General features: G+C 36.8%; 3 protein-coding genes across 11 annotated transcripts; all 3 read left to right on the forward strand.

Annotated features, from left to right (window-relative positions):
- LOC107848720 (lysM domain receptor-like kinase 4) lies at nucleotides 1-1,887 on the forward strand. The gene has a single exon (XM_016693486.2). The coding sequence runs from the start codon at nucleotides 1-3 to the stop codon at nucleotides 1,885-1,887; it is 1,887 nt and encodes a 628-aa protein (XP_016548972.2).
- Nucleotides 1,888-3,792: 1,905 nt separating this feature from the next.
- LOC107847475 (helicase protein MOM1) lies at nucleotides 3,793-13,616 on the forward strand. Of its 5 annotated transcripts, XM_047399962.1 has the most exons (11): nucleotides 3,793-3,922; nucleotides 5,119-5,235; nucleotides 5,391-5,452; nucleotides 6,558-7,077; nucleotides 7,645-7,871; nucleotides 8,432-8,536; nucleotides 9,530-10,849; nucleotides 11,154-11,576; nucleotides 11,688-11,831; nucleotides 11,914-12,127; nucleotides 12,781-13,616. In XM_047399962.1, exons 4-11 carry the CDS (start codon nucleotides 6,564-6,566, stop codon nucleotides 13,581-13,583), a joined length of 3,750 nt encoding a protein of 1,249 aa, XP_047255918.1. In that variant the 5' UTR covers nucleotides 3,793-3,922; nucleotides 5,119-5,235; nucleotides 5,391-5,452; nucleotides 6,558-6,563; the 3' UTR covers nucleotides 13,584-13,616. The 5 variants fall into 5 exon arrangements, with proteins under 5 accessions (XP_047255918.1, XP_047255919.1, XP_047255915.1 ...); XM_047399963.1 differs by lacking the exons at nucleotides 5,119-5,235; nucleotides 5,391-5,452 and having other exon boundaries at nucleotides 3,799-3,922; nucleotides 9,530-10,660; nucleotides 10,727-10,849; XM_016691746.2 differs by lacking the exon at nucleotides 5,119-5,235 and having other exon boundaries at nucleotides 3,813-3,922.
- Nucleotides 13,617-13,700: 84 nt separating this feature from the next.
- Nucleotides 13,701-17,939, forward strand: LOC124888745 (transcription factor bHLH113-like). Of its 5 annotated transcripts, none has more exons than XM_047399964.1 (5): nucleotides 13,701-13,769; nucleotides 16,404-16,482; nucleotides 16,830-16,921; nucleotides 17,272-17,337; nucleotides 17,446-17,732. In XM_047399964.1, exons 2-5 carry the CDS (start codon nucleotides 16,467-16,469, stop codon nucleotides 17,671-17,673), a joined length of 402 nt encoding a protein of 133 aa, XP_047255920.1. In that variant the 5' UTR covers nucleotides 13,701-13,769; nucleotides 16,404-16,466; the 3' UTR covers nucleotides 17,674-17,732. The 5 variants fall into 5 exon arrangements, with proteins under 5 accessions (XP_047255920.1, XP_047255921.1, XP_047255923.1 ...); XM_047399965.1 differs by having other exon boundaries at nucleotides 13,763-16,482; nucleotides 17,446-17,493; nucleotides 17,574-17,939; XM_047399967.1 differs by having other exon boundaries at nucleotides 13,763-16,482; nucleotides 17,446-17,493; nucleotides 17,579-17,939.

The following is a 17,939-nucleotide window of genomic DNA, read 5'->3' on the forward strand; positions in this document are numbered from 1 at the left end:
ATGGTTTTTCAATGTCTTCTAGCAGTAATTTGGACTTGTATTGGCTCAAGTTATGGCCAACAATACTATGATTCAACTTCATGTCATTCTAGTACAACTTCACCAGGTACAAGATACACATGTACTTCACCAAATGATTCATGTCAAACATTCTTAGTCTATAGAGCTAATCAAGATTTCACAACAATCTCTGATGTTGCTTACTTGTTTGGGATAGTACTGAATCCTGATGATCATCAACAACTACTCAACATGAACAACGTCACGTCTTCATTGCAGATTCTTGAAATTGGTAGAGAGGTGATTGTTCCAATACAATGTTCTTGTTTGGATGAATTCTTTCAAGCAAATATTACCTACATTGCACCTACAAACACCAGTTTCGACCGCGTTGCTTGTGGTGTTTTTGAAGGTCTAGTTAAGTCTGTCACACTTTTACAAGAAAACAAATCCAGGAGGACTAACTTGTCTGATGTTAAAGGTGGAACAAAGTTGATTGTGCCTGTCAAATGTGCATGTCCTGATAGTATTTCTGGTGCTGGATTCGATTACCTTGTTACGTATCCTTTTATATCAGGTGACGATACAGAAAAAGTAAGCGAAAAGTTCAAGATTCCTGTTGAAGATATATGGAGAGCTAATAATCTAAGTTTTAACCCTACTGTTTTCGCAAACACAACGATTTTAGTTCCATTGACAAACGAACCATCAATCAACTTCAGTTATCGCGATTCTGAACCTCCTAGTCCTGGTTTTCTACCAACACAACTAGTCGAGAAATCAACCAAGAATCTTAAACTAAAGAAACTCTACATTTCAGGATCAGTTGTTGGTGTTTTTCTTCTCGCAGCAACTCTAGTCGCTTGCGCCTTATACGTTAGAGCAGTAAAGAAATTCAAAGCGGAGAGGGGGAAGAATCATTGTTCGATACATGAGGGGTCTGTTACTTCACGAAGCTCACCACCAATATCCGGTCCAGCGACTACAAGAACCTCAACGAATTCTTGCTTGTCACCTGATTTACTTGCAGGGATAAAGTACACTTTGGGAGAATACAACATAGATGAATTGACAAACGCGACATGTAGTTTTCGCGAAGAGAATAAGGTGAGTGACAAGGTATACAAGGGATGTGTTGACAATGCTGAAGTATTGATCAAGAAGATACGGTTCGAGGATACTAGACAAGTAATTGATGTACATTCAAGAATCAATCATGTTAACATTGTTAAACTTCAAGGTGTTTGTTATGGTGAAGATGATATTACAGGATCATATCTTGTTTTCGAGTATCCATCCAACGGTACATTAAGGGACTGTTTGTCGAATGCCTCTGTTGTTTCTTTGAAGTGGCACAAAAGGACTCAAATTGCATTTGACATTGCCACAGGCTTACATTACTTGCACTTTTGCACTATTCCACCTTACACACACATGAACATCAATAGCAAAAACATCTTCTTGACCGCGAAATGGAGGGCTAAGTTAGCTGTTTTTGGAGCTAAAGTAGGTATGGGAACGACAAGAGACATTGGAAGTATCGGTAGTCTTGGAGGATGGATTGCCCCCGAACATCTAGTACATGGCTCAGTGTCTGAAAAAGTGGACATATTTGCATTCGGAGTAGTACTACTCGAGCTCATATCGGGGAAAGAACATGTTGATGGGAACTTCTTGAGGGATTCAATGACATTTTTGGGAGGGGGAGGTAATGAGGGAGGATGTTTTGAACAATTGAAGGATTTCATTGATCCATGTCTTATGGAAGATTACCCTCTAGCTGAGGCATTGTGTTTAGCTGTTTTAGCTAAAGCTTGTATTGAAGATGATGTTCTTCATAGGCCATCTATGGATGATATCATTAAAGTCCTTGCAAGAATGGTATGATCGTTACATCTGGTGTTTAGTATTTGTATCGAGGTCTAAGTCATTGCAAGAATGGTGTGATCGTCACATCTGGTGTTCGGTATTTGTATCGAGGTTTGACTAAATTTAGATTCGTGCCGCAAAACACATAGTACCATTAGTACCATGTATTGTTATCTTCATAGACCATCTATGGATGATATCATATTATCATTAGTCCTTGCAAAAATGGCATGATTGTTACATCTTGTGTTTAGTATTTGTATCGTGATCTAAGTCCTTGCAAGAATGATATGACTTATACATTTAGTGTTCGGTATTTGTATCAAGGTCTAAGTCACTACAAGAATGATATGACTGTTACATCTGGTGTTCGGTATTTGTATCGAGGTCTAAGTCTTTGCAAGAATGATATGACTATTACATCTGGTGTTCTGTATTTGTGTTGAGGTCTAAGTCATTGGAAGAATGGCATAATTGTTACATCTGGTGTTCAGTATTTGTATCGAGATCTAAGTCTTTGCAAGAATGGTATGACGGTTACATCTGATGTGTTCGGTATTTGAATCGAGGTCTAAGTCTTTGCAAGAATGATATGACTGTTACATCTGGTGTTCGATATTTGTATCGAGGTTTGACTTAATTTAGAGTTGTTACATCTGATGTATCGAGGTCTAACTTAATTTAGATTCATTACATATGATGTTCGATATTTGTATTGAGGTCTGACTTAATTTAGATTCATTACAGTGTTCGATATTTGTATTGAGGTCTAACTTAATTTAGATTCATTACATCTGATGTTCTGTATTTGTATCGAGGTCTAACTTAATTTAGTACCATTTAGAACCATGTATTGTTATTTGTTAGTTATCATCAACTAATTGTAATATTGTGAACAAAGCTATCTTTTTTTCTTTTCTTTTTCAAGTTATAAATTGGTGGGGCCCATACTACTATTTTAATGAAATTATATACTCCTATATTCTATAGTTTAATAATGATTGAAAGTTGTTGACTATTAATAAGTAGAAAAATTTGCTAAGATAGATCTAAATCAAATACGATTCCCTCTATTTCAATTTAATGGAACTATTTTAAATTGATACGACTTTTAAGAAAATAAAAATTATTTTAATATTTTATGATGTTAAACTAAAATATATACTTTTTTCATTTATTTTTTATTTATCACGTTCAGATTTATTCAGAGTTAAATTATATAAATTTTTATTAATATTTTAAGATGAACCTTTTCATCATATTAATATGAAGCAGAATTGAAACTTATAATATTTTTTATTTAATTTTTAGAAATCTAAATTTAAAATATTAAATTAATATAATTTAATTTTATAAATCAATCAAAATGATTCTCGTAAGCCAATCATGTAAAAAAACAAATGAAAGAAATACTATATATCAAAATATCGTTTATATATGATATAAATAGTTGAAATTAAAAAAGTACCAAAAAATAAGAAAAAAAATATTCTATTCATTTTTAAACGTCCTAAAAAGAAAAAAAAATATGACAAACATATTAAAATCGACGAACAGATGGAGTAATAAAAAAAGATTTGTTGAATTATGAGTACAAGTGTTCAGACACATCTAGTAATTATCGAAAGTCAAATTATACAACTTTAATCAATATTTAAGATATGTTTTTCATATATAATATTAAATTAATTTGATTTAACTTAGTTTCAAAAATTAGTCAAACTAACTTTCGTAAAGTATAACGTAACAAATAAAAATAAGCTGATGAACCAAAATATGTTAAAATTTTATCGTCTTAAATATAACACGTCAAAAATTAGAATTAAAGAACTTCGATGAAAGAAATATTCTTTGCTAAAAATATATTATGAATAAATAAAAATAAGATAAATAAATTAAAACAAACGACAAATAGAGTAATAAAAAAGCTTTAGTTGAATTTAGTGAATACACATACATCTACTGTGTACTTCCAACTCAAAAGACTTCAGAAGTGAAACGGCTTCTGGCAACAAAAATCCAATTTTAGGGTTTCCATCACAACAATTTTTGAGTAAAATTCTACTTTTTTTTCATAGAATTAAACAATTTGGGGTTGTTTTAAATTAAGTTTGTTGAGTTGTTAGTACAATTTCTTGGTGTTTAACTGTTTATATGATGTTTTTTCTTGAAGTGTAACAACAATGTTGTCTTTTTTGTGATGTTGGTGTTGTTGAACATATGCATTGTTAAAGATGTGTTCTTTTTGCAAGATTCTAGGCTGTTACTTGTGTTTTAGGAATCTTGGTAGCTCAGTTGGTTGACTAGCTGAATTTTCACCTTTGTTGGTGAGAGTTTGATTCTTTTGTCTGCATGTTTTCCCCTAACCCATAGAAGAAAAAGGTTGTTACTTGTGTTTCGGGAATCTTAGTAGCTCAGTTAGTTAGCTATCTTGTTGGTGAAGGTTCGATTCCTCACGTTGTAATCCCCTATGTGAATTTCACCTACCCCATAAGAAAAAATGTGTTGTTTTGCAAGATTCTAGGTTGTTACTTGTGTTGTAGGAATCTTGGTAGCTCAGTTGGTTGACTAGCTGAATTTTCACCTTTGTTGGTGAGAGTTTGATTCTTCTGTTTGCATGTTTCCCCTACACCATAAAAGAAAAGAGGTTGTTAGTTGTGTTTCGGGAATCTTAGTAGCTCAGTTTGTTAGCTATCTTGTTGGTGAAGGTTCGATTCCCCACGTTGTAATCCCCTATGTGAATTTTCCCTACCCCTACAACCCCTATGTGAATTTCCCCTACCCCATAAGAAAAAATGTTTTCTTTTTGCAAGATTCTAGGTTGTTACGTGTGTTTTCAGAATCTTAGTAGCTCAGTTGGTTGGCTAGTTGAATTTTCACCTTTGTTGGTGAGAGTTTGATTCTTCTGTCTTCCTGTTTCCCCTAACCCGTAAAAGAAAAGAGGTTGTTACTTGTGTTTCGGGAATGTTAGTAGCTCAGTTAGTTAGTTATCCTGTTGGTGAAGGTTCGATTCCCCACGTTGTAATCCCCTATGTGAATTTCCCCTACCCAATAAGAAAAAGGTTGTTGCTTTTGTTTCTTTGGGGTACCCTTTTCATGTTTGGGATTTTCTTTTTTTGTTTGAGTGCAACTAAATTTCTTGAATTTGAGCTAAAATTATGCATTCTTTTGCTCTTGTTTAGCCATAGATTTTGAAGTTGAAACTTGCAAAATTTGAGTTTTTGAAGTTGTGATTTTTGGAACTTGTAGTGAAACGGCTTCTGGGTTATCTTGGCCCGTTATGTGTTAAAATTCCGGCAACTAAAGACCAATTTTAGGGATTGCAAAACTAGTATTTCCATCAGAACAATTTGGGGGCGTTATAAAGTAAGTTTCGTGAGTTGTTATTACAGGTTCTTGGTGTTTAACTGTTTATGTGATGTTTCTTGAAGTGTAATAGCAATATTGGTGTTATTGACTTCATGCATTGGTGTAAAAATGTTGTCTTTATGTAATGTTCTAAGTTGTTACTTGTTTTTCAGGAATCTTTCTTAGTAGCTCAGTTGGTTGGTTGGTTACTTGGACTTTTACCTTGTTGATAAAGGTTCGATTCCCTATGTTGTAATCCCTTTCACCAATTTCCATACCCCGTTAAAAGAAAGATTGTTACTTGTGTTTCGGGAATCTTAGTAGCTAAGTTGGTTGGCTACTTGAACTTTTACCTTGTTGGTGAAGGTTTGATTCCCGATGTTGTAATCCCTTTCGCTAGTTTCCCATACCCTGTAAAAAGAAAGGTTGTTACTTGTGTTTCGGGAATTTTAGTAGCTAAGTTGGTTGGCCACTTGAATTGAAGGTTCGGGTTTCCATCTTGTAATCCCTTCCACCAATTTCCCCTACACCATAAAGAAAAGATTGTTACTTGTTTTTTTTGGGTTTCATCAGAACGAATTGGGTGAAAAATTCTACTTTTTCATAGCAGCGAGCAAGATTTAGCACATTAAGTTATTTGGGGTTGTTTTAAAGGAAGTTTCTTGAGTTGTTATAACAATTTCTTGGTGTTTAACTGTTTATGTGATGTTGTTCTTGAGTGTAATTGCAATGTTGGTGTTACTGACCACATGCATGGTGTAAAGATGTTGTCTTTTTGTAATGTTCTAGGCTGTTACTTGTGTTTCGGGAATCGTAGTAGCTCAGTTGGAGAAGCTGAATTTGAATGTGGCATGTTTTGCACTGTTATGGTTGGTTTTGTTTAGTAGTTTGTCATGTTCTTTTAGAGTTGAGGTTTGTGCGAACTGTCTAATCTGTGTGATGTACTCCCTCCGTTTCAATTTGTTTGACTAGTTTTGACTTGGTACCGAGTTTAAGAAAATTTGTTTAGGTGGTTTTGACTTGGTATGGTTTAACAAATCAAACAATACCCGGTGTAATCTCACACCTAGGGTTTGGTCAGGGTAGAGTATACGCAGACCTTGCCCCTACCTTGGGAGTTAGAGAGGCTGTTTTCAGTAGACCCTCGGCTCAATACGTAAAAGATGAAAACAACTAGTAGCATGAATGGCGTTTAATTTCACAGGCTCACAGCCTTTTATTTTTAAGCATCAATTGTTGTCGGGGAGCATTTTTTTTTTTCCTTGTATCAGATTATTGCATCTTTGAGTACTTGGAATTGTAAGAATCGTCTGATGTAATTCAAGGTTTATTTATCACAGGTGAAGATGGCTATCGATGCTGGATCCGGGAGCAAAAGCAAGGATAGCAACGGTAGTAACTCAAAGAACAAATTCGTTAGTAAAGGATCATCAAGTTTTGACTTGGGAAAGACAGGTGTATCGACAAGATCCTCGGTTAAGGCAACCTCATCTAAACAAATGGATTTAAGACCTGCGTATAAAAGGAAGTCTGAGCGCCTCGAAAAGCGACCCCCACCCATGCCTTCTGCTAAGAAGAAGTCTGGCAGACTTGAACAACAGAATGCTCCGAGCCATTTAAGAAGGTCTGAAAGGTTCTCTACTTCATCAGTATCAAAGCACTTGGGCGGGGAATCCAGTTCGTCTAGTATAAAGGAGGAGAAACGTGAGAAGATTGTGAAGAAGCTGACAATGGAATCAGAAAGTGTTAGCACTAGGAATAAGAACTATACAACACCCGTTGATTTAAAAAGGAAAAAAATGGATAGCAGAGCTTACAGGTTGTTATTCAAAAAGCGAAAGAAAGAAAATATTGCATCAGGTAAGCCAATTGTTCTCTTGAAATTCTCATTTTATTATTCCGTTTTCCTTCGCCTTTCTTCTTTTCAAGGTTGTACATCCTTCTCGTTAACTACTTTTAAAATCTGGGTTTCTCTCCTGTATTACTACAATTAACTAAAGCAATCAAATATGAAATCGTGCGGCAAATTAATCTTTTCATCGTTGATTAGTTGAAAGTTCAAAATTAATTTTGTAATTCTTTCGGTGGCCCTGCTTAAATTGTACTTTAACGGAGCTTCATTGAAGAGTTAGATTAATATTGAATGCTGAATTGATTGCAATTTGATTATATAAGTATTTAATTCAAGTACGATCATTATTTATGAACATATGTGAAATGCTTAGCACTATTTTATCGTCAGTAAAAGCGTGCACCTCACTTATCCCTTCTTGATGCGTCATGGACCTTGTCCTTTTTTGCATTTTCCGTTTTTAAAAAAGCGTTGGTCGAAAGGCCGTATCTCTTCGAGTCAACCATATTCAATAGATCACATGTGGTGCAGCGCCTCTTTAGTAACAACTTATAATATGTGTTTGTTGGGTTCAGATGTTTGTGAAGATGATGGTACTGATGGGGAGCATGGTTCTAAATCTCAATCTAGTCCGTTGCATGACATAGACCTGGTTGAGCCTCCGAAATCTCAATCTAGTCCGTTGCATGACACAGACGTGGTTGAGCCTGAAGAAAGAAGAATGCTATACGATGAGCAGAAAAACCTCCATATCCATCTGAAAGCTGAGATAGCAAAACTATTTGGAGTGATAAAAGTTTCGGTATTGACTTTCACATTACACGTCTTCTATTTTATTTGTTTTTGTATTTAGTTTTATCATGTACCTCTAGAAGGGAATGCTAATATGGTATCTACAAAATGGTGTGAACTGTGTGTACTCTGAGAAACGTAGCAAGTGTCAATTTTCTGTTCAGGTGAGAGGATTACGTTCTTGTTAGCTTACCACGGTGTTTACTAGAGCTTTTTTAGTGGTTTTAACCAAATTGTTCGAGTAATAGAACATTTAGGAGAAACATACTGGAATGTTCGTGTTTGCTGTTGTAACTCTTCCCTTGAAGCCCTGTATCATTCAACTCTTGAAATTTTTTGACATAATCTTTTACGGTTGATCCTTTACTGTTGCATTTCTGCCCATTACTCCTATGATCTTTACGTTCCTCGAAGATGCTTTTGAAAAGAATTTTGTGTTTGCTTAAAACTCAATTCTTAAGAAATTTATCTCGCCCTTCCTAATCTTTCATGAGGAACCTCATGGCAACCCTAGTCATGACCTCCCAGTCATTTACTTCACGTTGATATGGCTCTAAAATCTAAATGCAGGAAGTCATCAAACGCATGGCAGAAAAATTTCTGGAATATATTATGGAGAATCATCGTGTTAGCAGGGAACCTGAAACAATTTTACAGGCTTTCCAGATATCTGTGGTTAGTATTTTTTTTCTCATCCACTTCCGGTATCTCTTCGTCTGTATTTTATGTTTCAATAAAGTACTTCTGGCATATTTTGTATTTTTAAGCGCAGATGAATTTCGTTATATTTCTTTATTTTCTATGCGGTCGAGGCTGCCTCTTAGAAACGACCATAGACTTGACATATCTGAATTTAGTTGTATTTGAGGAGATCCATATTTTAGCTTTTGGAACTTATCGACCTTTGGAAAAGACATTGTTTATATTAAATATATAGTATATTGGCTGTGTGGATATAGGTTAAGCCAAGCTTTATAGGTTATTGGCTGTGTGGATATAGGTTGAGCGAATTTTCCTATTAACTTTTTTTCCTGTTGTAATGCTGCACAAAGGGTGGAATGACAGCGGATGCCGATTAAAATTAGTTTTCTATTACTGAGAACGCGAAAAAAATGGAGCAGTTGCAGTTGTCTTTTTTATCACAAAGAAGGTGGATCTATCGTTGATGGTGGGTGGTAAATGGTCGATCTATGGGGTCATTTGGCGGTGCAATGGATGGAGTGTTTGGCCTCTGTGGTACTTGCGGGGACGGTGGAGTGTCAAAAAGGGAAAAAGAGAATCAGTAAACAAATAAAAAACAGGAAATAATTAGAAAATATATATGTGGCAGCACGTGGTATACACCGTTTAACTTGGATTTGGGCGTGTACTTAGTAAATAAAACATATCATAAATCAAAATTCTCATCGTCTTTTAGTAGATGAGGTAAATTATAAACAATTTTTAAGGGAAAAATATTTTGTGATTCCTTCATTATGATTATGGCATGCAATGAGTTTAAATAGAGAAACATGATTTAGTGAAAGCTCGAGGAAAGGGTTTGTCTCAGTTTATGAATCGTCTTGCAGCCTGAGATATCGTTAAAGTAGCCTTAAATTTGCATGTTCATTTTAGAGAATTTTACTATAGTTGCGTTCTCATTGTTGTTAATTTACTGTAATTTTTCAGTCTTGGACCGCAGCTTCAATCTTAAAGGAAAAGATTGACAAAGACTATATATTTTCGCTCGTAAAACAACAGTTAAAGTTCAGATGCACTAAAGAAGAGGCAAACAATGTCTATCTGAAGCTGCGTTCCTTAAAGAAGATGTTTTTGCAGAGATTGGATCAGAACGGTAGTGTTTCAAGCTCTTCAAGACATCCTATATCACCAGTGAAATCTGTTGGAGAAGAACCATCTAAGGACAGCACATCGCAAGCTGTAAAATCTACCCAACTGAACGTGGAAACTGATACCATAGACAGGTTACAAGATAATGAGTTAAGTGGAGAAGGCACTGTTACTCCTACGGAAAAACTTAGGGCTAGTCAAAGGGAAAAGGTCGTTAAGGAGGTTCAGTGTGGACATGGAAAGCGAATATCCATGCTGGAACAAGAGGAAAAGGAGAAAATTGAGGAGTTCCATAGAAGGTGGGAGAAGAAAAAAGAAGTGATAGAGGATGAGTGCAGACTGGAGATAGCTGTTCTTCGTGCTATACATGGTGAGAATGCAGCGACGAAGGATAGACAAAAATCATTAGAATCTAAGTTTGCAAAGAAAATTGAAGCGCACACACGTGATAAGGACCAGCAACTGAAAGAACTTGAGGCTAAATACGCTGCTACGAGGAATGAGGAAATGCAGAAGGTTTCATCACAGCGGACCAGAGAAAACTCCTCTGGTAGGGGCCCCTATTCTGGGGGCGAGCTGGAGTGCTCTCAGGAAAATTTAAATGTCGTTGACAGTATTCCTAAGACAACTGTCTCCGACTTTCAGGGTGACATGGCAGCATCTGATGCACCTGCATCTTCTCCAGACGCGTGTGATGTGCTTCCTGTTCAATCTACTAATGTTTTAGCAGCTTCTGGTTCAGAAGAGCCAGCTGAGATCACATCCACGGAGAGAGCATCTGTTGCTGCTGCTAAGCAGTTCAATGACGCAGGTAATTCTGGTGGCAGTGAAGAAAACATTGTCCGCAAGGTTCCCCCGTCTCCCAAAGAACATGCTGGTGAAATTGCATCAGACAAGCGAAGTAGAGACTGTTTGGAAATATCTGAAGTTTCTTTTAATGAAGCTGTTGGACATGATAAAATTTCTGTAGTAAATAACACTATTCAAGAATTGGTTAAAGAAAATAGTTCTTCTTTGCCAAATGTTGTTGGAAAACAGCGAGATGAGGTTAGTTCCATTGACAGAAACCAAACAACTCCAGAGGAATTGCCAGCAGACTTGCCTCGTGTAGCAGCAGTTCCTTCTTCAGATGATGCTAGTTCTTTGCCGCAAAATCTTGTATGTTCGCTTTTTGTGTTGCACGTTTTTTATTAATGCATGTGTCGGATCATCCTGTTGTCTGTTTAGTTCTAAATCTGGGCACAAGTAGTTTAAGGGTTTCCCTTGGCAAGTTAAAATTTCTGAAATAGCGGATAGGTGTTTTGTATCAGTGAAGTAAGTTCGAGTTATCTCAGGTGTCTTTCACTTAATATCTCCCAAAAATTGTGTACATGTTGTGCGAGCACATGCATTTTCTTTCAATGAGTTATGGATATAACCAGACTAATATGTTATTGATAGTTTTTCACTTCTACTGGATCAGGTAAATTTAGATGAATGTTCCCGGTCTTCAGGAGATAATGAAACAAACAATAACGATATGCCACTTGGTGAAAACCAGATTGGAATGCAAACTGAACTTGTTTCTGAACATACGATAAACAACACTTCTGAAGCAATTTTAGCGGGTAGTTGTGAGCAACATCATAGAGTATATGATGGTGTTCCCGTTGCTACTCATCATACTCACAGGGAATGTGCACCTCAAGCTCATGATGAAAGGAACTCCACTCCAATCCCTGGATCCTCCCCCCATGCAACAGAACCTTCACGTCAAGTTGTTTCTCCAGCTGGGGGAAATCCGGAGCCTTGTACATCTGTTCGGTCAGACGTTAGGGTTACCAACAATCAATCTAGCTTACCAGCAGTCAGTAGAGTGCATCCTCAATCAACTACGAATCTGTGTGTATGTTCTACTTCTCGGAATACTGAAACTGTGTTTCAAGTGGTTCAGCGTTCTGCCGAACTTCCTAGTCAAGCAATTTCTCAGTCTAACACTAACGTTTTCTTTGTTCAGGGATCTAGCACCATGCCCGTGCGTCCTGTCCATCAGATGGCCAATACTAATTTAGTTCTTCCTTTCCATGCTGACCCTCTTCATATAGAATGGGAAAAAATACATAAAGAAAAAGAACAAGCGACAAAGGGCCTTGAGGATCTGGTTGGTGTCCAATATCCTTCGTGATTATATATTCAGGACTCCACGCATCTTTTTGTTAACCTGTTTTCCTCTCTTTGAACAGAAATTGCATTTGAGATCTGAGTGTAAGAAAGAGATAGAGGTGGCTATATCATCAATCAGTAAGAAATATGATTTAAAGCTTCAGGAGGTTGAGGCAGTATATCTTTTGAAGAAGAAGGAGCTTGATATGAATCAGAGCAAAATTCTCATGAATAAAGCTCTGGCTGATGCTTTTAGATTTACGTGCTTGGATGTCAAAATTCCTGACTTTCCAGGTATACCGCAAGATATTTAAATATTTTTAATTATGTGTTCCTAATTGTATATTTCCTGTTTACAACAACAACATACCGAGTGTAATCCCACTAGTGGGGTTTTGGGAGGGTCGGGTGTAAGCAGCCGCATCCCTACCTTATGAAGGTAGAGAAGCTGTTTCCTCTAGACCCTTGGCTCAAGAAGTCACATATTTCCTGTTTACCGACATTAAATATGACATAGGGGAATCGTGCTGTTGACTTCAACATTTCTAGTGGCCCCTAAACACACATATTTGTTCAACATATCTAGCAGCCAAATCTTCTTGATTAAGTCTCGTTTTTGAGATGAACCATAATCTCTACCTCCCAGGCTTAATGTCTTGAACCAAATGCTATTTCTTGCAGAGGCCTCGTGTATCTCAAACTACAACCTGAAATCCATTGGTATCTTCTTAAAGTTGTGTTATATGATGCCTCAGATTTCTAATTTGCTTATAGTATACAGTTGTACGTGGTCTGGATCTAGTTCAAAGGCCCATAAAAATTTCATCTTTATCGCTTATACGGATAGTGCATACATGTATAATTTTCAGCTATCAGCACGACATGAAAAACTTGATTTCTTGTACATATCGTTTTTCTTTAACCAATGAAATTTTGTTTCGTTCCAGTTGCGCCTCCTGGTTATATGCCGCATCTACATCCGGTACGACAGCAGCAGATTTTAAGATCTTCCCCAATCAGTAGTTCGTCCCCAGCTCGCCAACCTGTGCCGGCCCGGCAGACTTCTATCTCATCTTCACCAGTTGCTAATTGTTCAGTACATTCGGCAGAAACTTCTTTGCCTCCATTGAGATCTTCAGCTGTTGCTGGCTCATCATCTAGCCAACCCGCTGCTGTTAGTCGTTCAACCGTATTTTCTGCAGGAAGTGTAAGCAGGCCGCCGCCGCCGCCACCTCTCATTAGTGCAATCACCCCTTCCAGGGGTAACCATCGATTAGGTGGCGAGTTTCGTGCTCCAGCCCCACATCTTCAGCGTTTCAAGGGACCCACATCAACCCCTGTTAGCAGTTCATCAACCCTTCCAAATGGTATGACAGTTCATCCACGGCCCGTTTACGTGGCTGCATCTCTTCGACCAGCATTGCAAAATCAAATACAGCCACCCATAGTGCAACAATTACCTGTAAATCTTCCTGATACTGGAAATGCATCATCGAACCGTGGCCTTGGAGTAGGAATGCCTGCTATACAGAGTCCATCTCTCTCAGCACGAGAACTGCTTCAAGAAATGGAGAATCGATCTCGAGCAAACAGGCCTAATTTTATGCCACCTTTACCAGATATTGGCTGTAACTTTGATTCATTAGACCTATCTGAATTTCATTCACCGGGCAGTGTACAGGGAGGTGCTATCTCTTCAGAGACAGTTGCTAATGTAAGTGGTGTCGTTTGTCTGTCCGATGATGACTGAACTATTGGATAATGAAGTGGATTTTCGTGTGTATTTGTGGGTCACCTCTTGTATATGTATATATGTGTAGAAACTTCCTTTTTAGAAAAATGAAAAAAGCAGAATGGAAAAGAAAGCTGTCAGCGGCAGTAACGGAGGCCTAACCAAATTTAGCGTTGGGAGAGGAAGCTTTGGGGAAGTATCTGGGTACGTACCTCCTTTCTCCACCGTGCTCTATATTTTTTAGGGTTCATGAGTAACGTAGTTGAGTATGCTCCAATTATATGTCTCTATTTATATTGGAATATCATCTGTTCCTCGATTTACGTTTCACTTGAATGTTTATTTCTCTCATAATACCATGTTTCTGAAGCTATGATTGTAGCTAGGCATGCTTAATTTATTGTACCTTGCAGCTCGTTAGAATATTACACCGTTTAGCTAGGTTAAAATTTTAGTTTTATGTATAAATATTATATGTTGACTCCCCATATTTTTTAAGTGTGTCTACATTTTTATATTTTGAGACCCCTCATTAAAATTCCCAACTCCGCCACTGTTACCTTGACACTACCAAAGATGATTTCCATCTTTTTCACTTTCGAGAATTTGGTTTTTCATCCTGTGAATTTGTAGCAATAGCTTGAGCTTCATATTTCAGAGTCTTGAATTCCACTAAACAACTAAAATCATCTATATCTATATATTATTAAAAGGAGAGGACAAATCCTTTCCATTAAGCCAAATGGCAGCATAGAATAAGTCACTTGGTAGTTTAGTTACAAAAATTAGTTATGTTGGTTGTTAGTTACTATTTTTAAAATTCAAAATCTTAAATATTTGAATTAAAATTCAAAAAGAAAATGGATAAAATAAAAGCAATTTAACTTAATCAGAATTGCACATTAACTGCAAATACTAACCGCTTAACACAAACATTCAACAAATTCCTTTTGTTCAAATTTAACCCATTACAAAGAAGAAATCAGTAGAAGCAACAAATTGGCCGGTTAAAAAGTTTCAAAGGTACTAAAATTCCTTAATTTAGTTTCTCCTTTTTTCTGGAGAGTGATTGGTTTTAGGAATTTAGCCACTTAGGTTTATCTGATATGAACAATTTGTTGATATGTGAGAATCATTGAGTATTTAATTTTACCTTCTGCTGATTATTTGTACTTTCTTAGTTCATGATTTGGGAACAATTATATGGTGAACTTGGCTGTTGTGTTGCTAATTCTTTACGTAGTAGATTTGCGTTTCTTTATTGTGTGATTGAAGGGTCACTCCATTTATATCAATTTCAATAAAATTGCGAAATGACTTGGTAATTTTCTTCTCTGCCTCCATCACATGTTACCGTTGTAATAATTTTTGCCTTTTTGTTGTCTAATAAACTTAATTTTAACAAAGCAATCATGGCCTTAATCGTCGGAGTTACTCTATTTTTTAGATTTTCAGATACTTATGTTTGAATTTTTCTCTTTGAGTGGATTATAATCTTTGAGTGGATTATAACATTTCTATGTTAGAAATTGTTGTACTATAGGCATGCGGTGTTGTACCTTATAATATTTATTATTTTTATTATAACTTGATATAACATCTCTATGCGTTGTTGGTTATTTTTTGTGTGTGTTAGGTTATTCTTATCATAGAATCATTTCTATGTTGTGAATGGTCGGGTGTGTCGTTGGATTTCAGAGTCATACACTGTGTATTTGATTTTTCACAAGTGCAATTGCAATCATTCGGTGCATTAAGTGGAAACTTTCTATGACTCATTCTGTATTGGTATTATTCGAAGCTTAGAATATTGAGTTATGGTAACCGATTTTTCGTTTTAATTTTGGAGAATGGAAATACGATTGAAATTGGTTGATTTTCAGAAGAAACAGGACAATGCAGTGGCTGCTGCTCTATATTATCACCCGGAAAATGCCAGCCTGAATATACGTTAATTAACTAAGTCACTTAAAGTAGAACTAGATTCTCTACAACCTTCCAAGGGTTTTTCCGTCTTCAATCGTATGAACTTAGAAAAATCACACGACTATTAATATTTATATGGTCTTATGAAATAGGCCTAAACCCCTAAGTAGAAGTCTAGTTGGCTAACAATAGAAAGACCCAAAGATAGGAAGTATGTTGAACACATTAGAGTTGTCATCGTAGTTGATCACGCTCTTTATGGTGTGGTTGCAGCTCTTTTATGGGTGCAGCCCGGGTGTATTCTGCCCGGGCCACTTAACCCTGCAATTATAGACTTCTTTGCAAGACGGGGGTGGTCACTGGTCCTCTCCTTTGAACTCTTCTATGCTCTCGTCTTGGGCTCCAGATGCGTCTCAATGATTTGAATTGGCTTTGCATCTTCTCGAGAACTCAACGTTATCCTTCTAATGCATTCTTGAATCTTGATCATTCCTTGAAGCTCTTCCAACCCCTTGTCTCGGAATCTCAAGAATGACTTGTTTGTAGTGTGTCCTCAATCCTCATTTGGGGTGTTCATGGTTTGGTTAAAAAACAATTCAAATCGAGAGTTGTGGATCCATTAGAAGATTGACTGTCGTCTCCTTTACCAATTTTTCAACTCACTCTAGTTTGTTTGGTTAAAAATCAATTCAAATCGACTGTTGTGGATCCATTGGAAGATTGACTGTCGTCGCCTTTCCCTATTTTTCAACTCACTCTAGTTTTCAGTCGTTCTTTCCCCGAATCTTGCTTCTCCGGCCCCTATCTTATAAGGACAAAGAAGCCCGTTATTATTTGTGAAAAATCTCATCAAAACTAACAAGGGGTGTTCGTAAATGAACTTGGCCTCTTCTTTTGCTTTTGTAAGTACAGATTGATGAAATTTCAACTTGCGTCTTTTGGCATGAGACCAATACAATATGGAATCCGATAAATATGAGGCCGAGAAAGGGTATGTAATATACTCCGTAATTTGGAACCCCCTACCCCTCCCTTAGTGGTCGTTTGGTTGTTGGTTAGGAGGTGATTTATTCATGTATTAAATCATGCGTAACTTATGCCATGTTTGGTAGCATTTTTTTGCTATGTATAGAATTCAACACGCCAAATAAGCTGTTTGGTTAGTAAGATAGAAGACGGAATAACTAATCCATGTATGAACTCTAATCAGCAACTAAACGACCCCTTAGTGTGTTTTCTTCTTTTTCCCGTACGTATTCCAGCAAAAAAGTAGCTTGATCGGCAGCTCAAATTAAGTGACTAGCTTCATGAAGAGTGTTGTTCTTGCTTGTGTTGCAGGTGCCAGCGAGGTAAAAAAAAGAAAGAAGCTTCAGAGAAGCCTAAAGGACAAGATCGCAGCTGCGCAAAAGCTAGTTTCTCCCAACGGCAAGGTACTTAATCGGCAGAAACTACGTTCCGCGTTTGATCATTTTTTCATGACTAGCTTGTTTGTTTGGCCAAGTTTTTCTGAGGCTAAAAGTAAGTGCTTCGGTTTTCAAAGTTTGAGGTGTTTGGCTGCGTGTTTCAGTAGACGTAGAAGCTGGAAAAAATAGTTTCTCCCCAAAAGGACTTTTGCGAAAATATACATGGAAACACCGATTGCTGCTCAAAAGTGTTTTTCAAACTGATTAGCTTACACAACCCGCTTTTCGCCAAAAATATTTTAAGCCGATTTTTGAAGCTTGGCCGAACAGGCTTATACATCATATGGCCAATTCTCAGAAAGCGGAGACTGTTGCAGGTTGAGACTGCTCCAGTCCTCCGCGAAACTTGCAACGCTATTAAAGCTGTTAAAAAACAGATTCAGGTTCGAACGCATTTCAATGCATTGAAGTAGAACGCATTTCAATGCATTGAAGTAAAAATCAACGCTTTTTCTCGTTTCATCATGCATGATTTACTCATTTGTCTGCAGGACTTGTGTAACACAGCAAGCAACGTTGGTTCCCTTTTTCAGTCGCAGGTAAAAATACGCGTAATCTTTAGCTACTTCATAAATCAATGTATTTCCCTTCGCGAACTATTTATCAATGATGTTAACAGAATAGCGGGGGGAAAAGAAATCGATGTACAAAGCGAAGTTTTTTGCTTGGTTCCAGTGTCACTTGTGCAGAAAGTAACAGACAGACATTTACGACGATGAAAACAGCTCTTTATAACTTATATCAATGAAGTAATCGACTAATAGTCGTAGTTTCAGTGCCAGAAATAGCTCATTTTCTTCATCGTTATCCAAAATATTCGTGGAAATAATATGATAGCACCTCGTATTTGGTACGATAGAAGTCATTTTTCGGATGTTAGTTTTCCAGCAGCACAGTTATTTTATGATGTTTGGTTATCAGGAGAATGTTTTTATACACAAATGTTCATATAAATACATTGTAGTAAGGGAATATTTTTCATTCA

The sequence above is a fragment of the Capsicum annuum genome, chromosome 11 (genome assembly GCF_002878395.1).
Source record: "Capsicum annuum cultivar UCD-10X-F1 chromosome 11, UCD10Xv1.1, whole genome shotgun sequence".
Classification (NCBI taxonomy): domain Eukaryota; kingdom Viridiplantae; phylum Streptophyta; class Magnoliopsida; order Solanales; family Solanaceae; genus Capsicum; species Capsicum annuum.